Genomic DNA, 12,464 nt, shown 5'->3' on the forward strand with positions numbered 1-12,464 from the left:
ATATATATATAATCATTCAAGTTTTATTCCTCTACAATTTCAGACAGCAATTTTAATTTGCACACCTTCATTAACATGTTGAACAAAATTATAGCATCCCAAGGAAAGCTAATCTTCATATGAAATTGAGTATATGCTGCAAAATGTAGTACAATGCTATCAAGTCATTATGCTCAAAATTAAGTCCATTTCGTTCCAACGTGAATCACAATTTCTTTGGATAATGTGTAGAATATGTACATAAACATTTTTGCACTATTTTGTGCTCACACTAAATTTGCTCGCTTCTTTCTTTTTCAGGAGGTGGTTGAAAGCGGGAAGAAGGTCCTGTATTTCATCAAACTCCACGCCCCGTGGCCTGTCCTCTGTCACTTCGCTGAGGAACTCAACATGCGAGCTCCTCTTCAGGTACGTGGGACATCTCTCATGTTATTATGTACTTTATTTATAGATTGGAATCGTATGCCAGAAACATATTATGAAATTCTTTTAATGCCTTTCTTTCTTGCAGTAAAATAATGGTCCTTTGGAACATTCTCTGAGACCACCGAAAAAGTAACCATCTATTCAAAGAGTTCCGTGAATATTCTCTCTATACCATCAAAAGAAAATTATAAATAATTTATAATTATTCGGGACTTGAAGGGTGTAAAAAAGGACTTAACAAAAACAAACTAACATATTTTGTGTGTCGTCAGAGATACCCGCTCCAAACTTCACAAAGAACTATTCCACTACACTGTGAAATTTATTTAATGTCATTTATTTGTCCATCATAGGACCGAAGTCCCATTTATGTTGAACATAATATACACAAAGATAATGTTAATAATACACACAAATGTTAACAATAATATTAATGTTAATACATAAAATAATGTTAAGATTTATGATAGTGTAACAACATATTATAAATATAGTAAAAACTCATTTACAGTCAAATCCAAGTTTTACAGAATTTTGTAACTAATAACATTGTATGAATCGAGAAATATGTCCAAATCATGCACTAGGAATAGCTCATTAAACGATTCCTGAACTCTTACTACTGGAGAGTTTTGTGTGTGTTTAACCTTGAGAATGCCGTGTAGAAAGGTATTCTGTTCCTCGCTGTAAAAGGTGTTACATGGAAGTTTATTTTCTCTAACAGCTCAGAACATAGCCAATTTTGTCTTACTAATTTACGTAAAAACATTAGATCATTAGAACTCTTCTGTCTTTCAAGGTATTGACACCAAAATGGCTACATAATACATTTTGAATTAACTGATTTTCTGCTTTTGTTGAAAAAATATAACTGCTTATTTTCGTTACTCATTTTTTACACCCTATACATGCCTGTAATCAAATACTTCGAACGTTACTGGTAACAAGAGATATATTAGTGATTGTGTGGTCGTTTTATCAAAGTTTAAGCCACGCACAATAACACGTAAAAGTGCATTCACTGCTAACGGTACATCCACATTCAAAGAAAAATTAATCAGAGGGTAGTTATATTGCCTGCTGTTTCGTGTGATGCACTAAAAATACATCGGTTGAGAAGATCATACACGATCATTTCAAAGAGACCGAAAGTGCATCAACCTTGATTTCATGTATTTGAAGCCTGATGTAGCTTCTCGTTTGTACAGACTTGCAGCAAATCGTTCTTGTCCGGTTTGTTAAGTATTTAGCAGTTATTAGTTTTCCTATAACAGTCTCTTCTCGAGGGTGTAGTGGTAACGTGGTTGCCTTGTAATCAAGGGACCCTTGGTTCAATATCCAGTGGAAGCACAAAATTGTTGAGATCCTACTTCAAAATGCATGTCCAGTTCCGATTAGTCCATCTGTGCATAAAGTGGACTTAAAAGTCAAGAAAACTCAAAACCTTCTTCTGTACCTAGACCTGATTATCTTGTTGTCTTTGTAGACATATGAAAGTTCCTTTTCGTTACTATATCTGCATCGTTAAATGTAGTTTAGTCTTTATCTTATGCAAAGTAATGGTTAGACACCTAATAACATTTGATCATTCTAGAGAATTCGTAAATTTGTAAAACGTATGATGAAATTTTTTGCATCAGATAGATGGGGACCAAAACCAAGATAATTCCTCTTTAAAAAGATGCCTGTAGTTTTGTTAAAGGGAAAGAAGAACTATTGTTGACAGCAATCGGTCGTATGTATTGTTTGTAGAGAAATTCCCAAATGGTTTGTGTTGTCTGCATTCAGCAGGTATTAAATTGTTGCACATATTTGGCGTAGAATTTCGTATCAATTAATTTGCGCATCGCTCAACACGTATTTCCTGCCAAGATGACAAATGGTGTGTCAGCCTGAAAGACGGATTGCATAGCCTCCGGGGACGAAATTCTACAAGAACGGCAGCTCTGAAGGTCGAAACATGATTTCGCGATATTCAGCACTAAAGCCTGCTGGCAGACAGCAGCAAATTTTAGTGTGATGATCAGGAATTGAGAAAGAAGTTCGAAATTAAGTAATTATCTCTCAATTGTCTGTAGTGTTTATGGGTCATAGCGATTGCTCGATTCTTCATTTCGATTTCTTTCCGAATTATATTCCCCGCTACTTTCTGTTGTAACGTACTCCATTTATTAAGTTAACTTATCTACTTCCCCATAGTTAGTTTTGCAGAGCCGCGGTGGTCTAGTCAGAAGGGCGTATGATTGCAAGGCGAGAGACTCGGGTTCGATTCCCGGAATAGGTGGCTACAGGGAGTGGCTCTGGGGTCCGCTAAATAAATAAATGGGTGCCTGGGAATAATCCTGGTGGTATATGCGAGCGGAGAGTGGTGCTAAACACATCACCTTCGCAAATGACCTAAATTGTGAATCCTTGCCTTGTCACTACGTGTATCTTTCTACGGCCTCAGTTGTATCATAAGATTGAAACATTTTAATCCTCAGAAGTAAATAGTTTTGCTTTTCGATGTGTGTAGCCTAATGTTTATTTGTTCCTGTTTCAACTTAAGTGTTAGACAGGTGCCAGTGAAACCTCACCTATAGCCAGAGTCAAGCCAAATCATATTCAGTACTCAAAATGTAGTATTGATTTTATACGAGGGCCACTATTTATATTTTGAGCCTTGGCAACACTGATTGAAGTTGCACGGAATCGTCTGGCATTATTGACCATAACGTACTTCAAATGTTTTGTCAATAGCTTCATTTGTGTTGTTTATGTTGCATTGGAGATTGCGCGACAACAATAAAATGGAATTAACTCGTGAACATTTTCGTGCGATGATTTTTTTACGATTTTCGACGTGGATTATCAAGACAAGAGTGCATCGATCAACTTACTTCCACATTTGGCGATGAAGCCCCATCCTTTGCCACTGTGAAACGCTGGTATAACGAATTTAATCGTGGCCGCCATTCGCTCACCGACGAGATTCGCGAAGGTCGTCCAAAATCAGTTGTTGTTCAAGAAAACATTGATGCTGTGCAAAACCTAATACTGCAAGATCGTCATGTGACATACTGTGAGATTGAGGCAACCTTAGGCATTAGTTCCACCAGCATATATAAAATATTACATGATCATTTAGCTGTGAGAAAGGTATGTTCTCGTTGGATCCCACACAATTTGACAAAAACTCAAAAAGACGCTCGCGTCAATTGGTGCAAACAAATGCTCAATAAATACAACCGTGGTGCTTCAAAAGACGTATATAAGATTGTAACAGGTGACGAATCATGGATATATGCATATGAGCCGGAACGTAAACAGCAGCAGGGACTGCAGTTGAAACCTACTTTCAGTTTCAGTTTCAGTTCGGCTCGGAATGAAACATTGCGGTTCACTTTCAGTTCTCGAACTGAAACTGGAATGAAACCGGAATATATATGTCCGAACCAGAACTGGAATGATCTGATGTTTTACATCCAGTTCGGCACGGAATGAAACCATTCGGTTCATTTTCAGTTCTCGAACTGAAACTGGAATGGAACCGGAATATATATGTCCGAACCGTAACTGGAATGATCTGAGGTTATAGTTTCAGTTCGGCCCGGAATGAAACCTTTCGGTTCACTTTCAGTTCTTGAACTGAAACTGGAATGAAACCAGAATATATCTATCCGAACCGTAAAAGAAATGCTCTGGGGTTTTAGTTTCAGTTCGGCCCAGAATGAAACCTTTCGGTTCACTTTCAGTTCTCGAACTGAAACTGGAATGAAACCGGAGTATATATGTCCGAACCACAACTGGAATGATCTGGGGTTTTAGTTTCAGTTCGGCCCGGAATGAAACCTTTCGGTTCACTTTCAGTTCTCGAACTGAAACTGGAATGAAACCGGAGCATATCTATCCGAACCGTAACTAGAATGATCTGAGGTTGTACTTCTAGTTCGGCCCGGAATGAAACCCTTCTGTTCATTTTTAGTTCTCGAACTAAAATTGGAACGAAACCGGAGTATATCTACCCGAACTGTAAATGGATGGTCTGAACTTTCACTTCCAGTTTGGCCCGGAATGAAAGTTTTCAGTTTTCAACATACTTGTTCACACATAAACACATGTGCAGATGTAACAAACAAGTTCTTATGGGTTGGCAACTATGGCAGGTTCCAGCTTTGTTGTTATTTGTTTTTTTACAATAGAGGATAAGGAAACCCTTGTTCTTTTTTAATTTCTGAAAGTAGCGTATGACATCACAGTACAGTAACCAAATTGTAGTTAAACAAATACATTTATGAAAGTAACGTATGTCATCACAGTACAGCAACCAAATTGTAGTTAATAAAACAGATACAATTCTATGTGAGCTGTGGCTAGCTTCATAAGTGTGTCCATTTTCGCGCAAAACTACATCAATAAGATTAATACACATTAGATTTTCCTATGGCAGCAAATTTTCCAATTCATGGAAAATGGCATTTACTCTTTTGTATTACTCTTTTGTATGTAATTACATAATTTTGTTTGGTTTTCTGAATTCCTGAAAATAGAAAATTAAAATAAAATAGTGTATGAACTGTTAATTTATGAAAAACGCAATAAGCATCTATCCTCGATGGATATTTTCACACCTACAAATAACCATGGATTAAAAAAAATCACTTAAAAATATGCTTCACAAACTTTGGTTGATTGTAAATGATACATGTCATAATTTTGTAGTACGAGTTCCTCCTCCTCGTATGTAACCTCGTATTTGCACTTTAACAGCTATTATTTAAATTTTGAATAAAAAAGGAAATTAGGTCATACATAAATCTTACAATGTTAATCTTTTAAATGTCTTTCCAAACGAGAATTATGAAAAACGACAGCAAACATGTGAACATTAAAAACAATGACTATTGACCTTCCTCCTCGACGAACTCGTAAACACTACTGGAGCTAATAGAGGAACTGAAAGAATTTTCATCTTGGTTTAAGGCTGGCAAGTGCTGATCAGAACGCTTTTGGAATAAAGCATTCGTCCGCAAGACCATGAGATCATCAAGTGTTGGAGAGGAAAGGTTGTACCTCAAATCTGACATTACAAACTTCACACTTGAGAACAACCGCTCCACGCTTACCTGGGTGGCTGGTGCAGCCAAAACCACCGGTGTCGGGAAAAATGCGTCCGGGAAAAGTGCGCTCTCACAATAAAAGTGGGAAAAATGCGCCCTCTCAAGAGTAACCACAATGAAAAGTGGGGAAAATGCGCATTGCACTTGCCTTCCCCAGTTACCCATTGAAAGAAAATGTATTGTGGTTTAAGCCGACAGTGTGTCGATCAAACTTCTTTCGTGACCGCAGAACCAATAACCACCACTCTTGGACAATGCCGATATGAGAATTGTTTCTTGAATTGCGCTGCAGCTGTGGTGAAAAACACGATTCCAATGTGGATTTGATTAATATCTTGCATGAACAGGGTTATTTATAGTACCTGGATTTAAACAGTTTGATGGCATGGCAGTCGGGTAGGAGGCCACGTGATTGGTTGGGAACGGGAATGCAATGCGATGTAAGGCATGTTGGAAAATACATACTTCCTGTTCCCTTCGTACAGGTGGTGACGCAATAGAAACTGGACCGGACGGACCTAGTGACTAGTGAGTCACCTACTGACTATTTGAATCAACAATGTTATTTTTTTATGTTGTAACAATATTACATTTATTTTGTTATAATTGAAATCTGGGCTATAAAATATGAAAAATGACACCAAACACGACCAAGATATACGAATTACAAACATATTGCCACTCAGAAGTAATAACTACGTATCCATATTATTATGTAGCGTATTGGAAGCAATGAGTTCGTGTTTGGTGTCATTTTTCACACTTATTTCATACAATGTTTAGGTATATAAAATATTGAGAATTCAGGGGGTACACAGAAATATTCAATTATGTCAAGGGGGACTCTCAGGAAAAAAAATTGAGAAACACTGCCTTAATGGCATTTTGGATCTTATCTATTTCCAAATATTCGGATCTGGCAGCCCCCAAAATACCAAATTGTTCACTACGAAGTTTTATTCCGAAACAAAACTTAAACTGAAAGTACACGGAGGGTTATGGTGCACCAGAATGTAGCGAAACATTTCAGTTCAGGTGCGCACCGGAAATGTTCACAACGAGGTTTCATTTCGGAACTGAACTGAAGCTGAAAGTACACGGAGGGTTATGGTGCACCAGAATGTAGCGAAACATTTCAGTTCAGGTTCGGGTGCGAACCAAAAGTGTTCACAATGAAGTTTCATTCCGGAACTGAACTGAAACTGAAAGTACACGGAGGATTATGGTGCACCAGAATGTAGCGAAACATTTCAGTTCAGGTTCGGGTGCGAACCGAAAGTGTTCACAGTGAGGTTTCATTCCGGAACTGAACTGAAACTGAAAGTACACGGAGGGTTATGGTGCACCGGAATATAGCGAAACATTTCAGTTCAGGTTCGGGTGCGAACCAAAAGTGTTCACAGTGCGGTTTCATTCCGGAACTGAACTGAAACTGAAATTACACGGAGGGTTATGGTGCACCAGAATGTAGCGAAACATTTCAGTTCAGGTTCGAGTGCGAACTATAAGTCGAACTGAAGCATGTTTCAGTTCGAGTTCAAATTCGGTTCGCAGTCCCTGAACAGCAGTCGACTGTATGGGTGTTTCAAGATGAACCCAATCCAACAAAAGTTGTTCGCGCTCGAAGCACATCGAAACAAATGGTCGCCTGTTTTTTCTGGAAAAGTGGTCATGTGGCAACTGTGCCTTTAGAGGAACGTAGAACGGTCAACTCTGAATGGTACACAACAATTTGTTTGCCAGAGGTCTTCGGTCATATACGGAAAACAAACAAACGCGTCGGATCATTCTTCATCAAGACAATGCCAGCTGTCACACATCTCGTCTAACAACCGACTTTATGAACAGTCAAAAAATCGAATTGATGGGTCATCCGCCGTACAGTCCTGATTTGGCACCCAATGACTTCTTCTTGTTCCCGAATGTCAAGAATAAATTGCGTGGACAACGATTTTCGTCGGCGGAAGACGCCGTTGATGCGTTCAAAAACCATATTATGGAGGTGTCTCAAGAAGATTGGAAAAACTGCTTTGACAAATGTTTCGAACGAATGCAAAAGTGTATTGACCATAAAGGAGAATACTTCGAAAAACAATAAAGCAGTTTTCAATGCCAAATTCCTGTTTTTTTTCATTGTTAGGATCAAAATATAAATAGTGACCCTCGTATTTCACACAAAGAAAAGCCGCTGTCCGTGACGATGTGAATAGCACAGCGCGCTATGACACCAAGGGTCCTGGTTTCGACTCCCGGTCTGTGCATGGGTGTTCATTGTGAGTGTCCCTTCATAATATTCATTACATCATCACTCATCCTCACCTTCGCAATTAGCCAAAAGTGGGAGAAAAACAAAGTAAACTAAACCAAATGAATTCACCATCATAGTGGCATGTGGTACAGGGTGGCGCAATTTGTATCTACCAATTTGAGTTGGCAACCTTGCCAAAATGCAACTGCGCATGTGTGGCATACCTACATCCGTGGAGAGTTAGGAGTCAGACGATTAATATCACAGATTAGAAATAGGTTATACAGATTTGAATCTTCCTATATCCCCCGTGGAAATCATTTGTCGTCTGCTAGCGTGTTTTTTCTGCCTGTCGCTGAAGCGCTAGTATCGCGAGGAGCGTGACGTCACATGCTTTCGTCATGCGTTACCATGGCAACGCACAGTATTCTCGGAACCACAGTTCGTCTCCTTTCGGAACCACAGTTCGTCTCCTTTCGGAACTACCAATCGTCTGCTTTGAGTTTCCATTTTCGTAAAGAAAGCCTTTTTCGTTCGAAGAAATACGCCAATATTTTATCTTTTAGACAAATAAATTTATTTTTATTAACTAATTAGAATTTCGTGAAAATTAATAAGAATAATCTTTTGTCTTCAATGAGATCCGATGCAGACGCGGATTTCGAAGATGGAAGCCTTCATCCAATCGGGCACCGTACAATGCGGCGGAAAAATGAAGATCGTCATGCACCTGTTCCAGAGAGACACAGCATTCTTAGGTTGGTTAGACAGTGGAGAGCCACGGGTAATGTTGTAAACCGTCAGTCGCGCCATTCCAAAGAACATGTTGAGACCAGAGGTGGTCATTTTCGTTCAACCTCCCTCACCCTCACCCTCACGGCTCGGCTTCGCCCTCACCCTCACACGCCCTCACCCTCACGATTTGCCTATCGCCCTCACCCTCACACGCCCTCACCCTCACGGCTCGGCTTCGCCCTCACCCTCACACGCCCTCACCCTCACGATTTGCCTTTCGCCCTCACCCTCACACGCCCTCACCCTCACGACTCAGCAGTCGCCCTCACCCTCACAGGCCCTCACCCTCACGACTCACCAGTCGCCCTCACCCTCACACGCCCTCACCCTCACGGCTCGGCTTCGCCCTCACCCTCACACGCCCTCACCCTCACGATTTGCCTTTCGACCTCACCCTCACACGCCCTCACCCTCACGACTCGCCTTTCGCCTTCACCCTCACACGCCCTCACCCTCACGACTTGCCTCTCGCCCTCACCCTCACACGCCCTCACCCTCACGGCTCACAGGTCGCCCTCACCCTCACACGCCCTCACCCTCACGGCTCGGATTCGCCCTCACCCTCACACGCCCTCACCCTCACGATTTGCCTTTCGACCTCGCCCTCACACGCCCTCACCCTCACAACTCTCCTTTCGCCCTCACCCTCACACGCCCTCACCCTCACGGATCGATCTCGCCCTCGCCCTCACACACCCTCACCCTCACAAGTCTTCGGAGGGTGAGGGTGAGGGTGAGGTCTGCCCTCATGAGGGTTGCCCTCCGTAGAGAGTTAGCGATGTTTGAAGAAAAAACTAGTTCCTTTACCACGTGCATTTCATACATTGAAATGACACGAAATTGTTAACTCATTCATGTGAAGGAAGTTAATAATAATGATAATAATAATAAATTTTCTTTATTAAGCAATAAGGTTTAACAATGAGTATCATTTTTGACTAAGATTATTTGAGTTATATATTGCATAATTAATTTACATCAAGTATAATTATTATTTTTAATATATATTTATTATTTTTAACTATACGTTGTCACAAAAATCGTGTCATATACAGTATTGTGGGTGGGCCAATGACACCTTATCAATGGAAGATGCAACTGCTCCGTCTTTATTTCTTGTTGTTTATCACACTATAACAATGATAATATACAAGCATCTGAGTCAGGCACGTATCCAGAGGGGGGGCTCAGGGGGCTCGAGTCCCCTCCGAAATTTTTCGATTTACACTAGATGAGGTTTTTGGCTTGTGTGTGAAATTAAATATTGTGATTATATATATATATATATATATATATATATATATATATATATATATAATTATCGAGGAAAAGCTGAGAATATTCTAGAACCCTGAGGCATAACCCTGTTATTGATAATATTGTATGTAAACCTTTCTTGCTCTTTCGGTGTTGTCCGAACCAAATAGAGCATTATTTAAAGATTTGTCAGCATTTGGAAATTGCACAACAAAGCACTGTTGAAGACAACGCCATGAGTCGGGCGATTCGTTGAATTACTAATTCTCTGAAAAGTGAATAGGAGGTGGAGTCGAACTACAAGACATTTTATGTGCGGAACATTCCAGAATATAATATTTATATAAATACGCGGATTCAATTTCACGGTTGGTACAACAGAATCATTCAATAAGACTTCAGGAGTAAGTGTGACAGTCGATTAGTGATCAGTCAGTGTCCATTGACAGTTTTATAAGATGTAGAGATTAGGGGGTGGGGGGGGGGAGAACTAGTGACATATTTTGCTGGAAAGTGCTGAAGTCTACCACTATTACAAGTTCGGGTCCAAAGCTGAAGACATTGCCGACAGTGTAGTGCTAGTTTCGGGTCATGAGGCGAAGAGATCGCTTTGGCGCAGTGGTAGCGTCGTTGCCTTGTAATCAAGGGGTCCCGGGTTCGATACCCGGTGGAGGTACAAGTGGTTCGGATCCCACTTTAAACTGTAGGTCCAGTCCCGATTAGCCTTACTGTGCATAAAGTGGACTTAAAACACCAACTCAAACCGAAGAGATCGAAGGTCTCTAAAGTAAATATATCAGCAGTAATGGGCATTGGAGCATAATTTTTTTTTTTAAAAAAAAAAAAAAAGGAAATAAGCTGCACAGATTGACTGAAAATCTAAGTTTTGAGTGATGATTAATTAGTGACCGGACCAAGTTTCCTGTATGCAGTCCGAAAGTTTCGTGGGTTAAGAAAGGACTTTTAAGTCAACTGTTTTGGAAAAACACTCAAACACTAACTACCACAAAGGGGCAGCCATGAAGGCCGAAAATTTTATGAATGTCGAGAAGAGAAAGCAAGAAGATGTTGCATATGTGGAAATTTTAGCGGAAAAAGCAAGCTCGACCATGAGTCGAAAACCAGGGTCTCTGGCATATACCGTGCCATTCTTTGTTCTACCAAGTAAGCTACCGAGCCACCCTTGGCTTCGCTTGATCTTTTGCTGGCGCTGTAGAGCAATGGCACGGTATGCCTGGTGGAGCCTGCATTTTCCGCTAAAATTTCTGCATGGTACATCTCTTGTGTATGCCCAACCGTAAGATGTTGCCTGTTTAATAAAGAAGCACAGAAAAAGGAGATAGAATAAAACTAAGGGACATTCCCACCGGTTGACAAGATATTTTTCTTCTGTGGTCAACACGAGCTTGCCGTTTCAAGGTGACAATGAGATTGACTCACCAGGTTTCACACCGAAGCTACAAGCTACACGTTTCGCTTGAGGATTTCACAAATCGAACACAGGCTTGTGCAGCCTGTCGTGCCTCTACGGTGTGAAAAGTTTCTATTGATTGGGTCACTCATTGCAAACGACGTGTGTGTTCCTTCGGTCTGAATTCTTCCTAAATCTTGAAGATCCAAGTCACAAGGATGAAAAATTAGGATTTTTGTTAAGGTTACGTTTCGAAGGCAGGCGACAACACTATAAAGGAACATATCCAAACCTGGGAGAACACATTCGAATGGGCCTCTGTGGCTTAGTGGTTAGCACATCGCGCTGCGACGCCAAGGGTCCCGGGTTCGAATCCCGCTCGGGCATGGTTGTTTGTGAATGTCCATTCATCAATTTCATCATTTCATCACTCATCCCCATCTTCGCAAATTAGCCAAGAGGCACAAAACGCGAAGTAAAATAAAATAAATCAAATCAAAACATTCGAATGGATTGTCTATTGCATAACAACTTCGTGAAACGGAGACATACACATACTGAGATCGTTTCGCACAAACACAACGTTCGTACATTGCAACAGAGGAGTCGAGTGATAAAATAATGCCCCGATATCACGTTCTGAAAGAAGAAAAAACCAGCAGCTTAAACAGTGGCAGATTTAGGAGACAGTTGCTCTCCATTTTTGGCCACGCACTATGGCTTTTTAATGCTAACCTTTGTCTACGAAGAGAAAGTAAACTTTTCTTGCCTCCTCCCCTCCCCTTCAGTTTTGGAACTGAATCGCCACCATCGACCTTAAACCTTGCGATGTTCTATCTATACCCCTGTAAAAAAAAAAATGATGTTTAGCCCCCCCCGAAGAGAATTTCTGGATACGTGCCTGATCTGAGTTGTATCAATTCATTCTCTGCCCAGAGATGTTGCACTTGATCTCACTACGTCACAATTACCGGAATTCCATAGATGAGAAAGACTTGCCCCGCAGGCGTTCAAAGCCCATACCCCCACCCTCTTGTCTGCAAGGACAGTTTGGATTTGGAAAACAACATTCCATTCACTGATCTTCTTGGAAACCGTGATGGAAATCTGCACCGCGAACAGGAGTATTTAGCAGGGACGTAGCTAGGTTGATCAGTTTGGGGGGGCCCAAACGTAAGATATTTTCTATCAAACTATTATAAATTAACAAACTATTTATACACCACAT

The 12,464-nt window shown here is 40.6% G+C and overlaps 1 protein-coding gene across 6 annotated transcripts in view; it reads left to right on the plus strand.

Annotated features, from left to right (window-relative positions):
* Positions 1-12,464, plus strand: part of LOC145998732 (anoctamin-7-like) — a 454,373-nt gene that overhangs the window by 316,052 nt on the left and 125,857 nt on the right. For all 6 annotated transcript variants that reach the window (XM_083135261.1, XM_083135262.1, XM_083135264.1 and 3 more), the window contains one exon: positions 301-408. In XM_083135261.1, the coding sequence (XP_082991387.1) occupies positions 301-408 (108 nt within the window). The remainder of the gene's footprint in view (positions 1-300; positions 409-12,464) is intronic.

Source organism: Lepisma saccharinum, chromosome 14 (genome assembly GCF_977018435.1).
Source record: "Lepisma saccharinum chromosome 14, izLepSacc3.1, whole genome shotgun sequence".
Lineage (NCBI taxonomy): Eukaryota > Metazoa > Arthropoda > Insecta > Zygentoma > Lepismatidae > Lepisma > Lepisma saccharinum.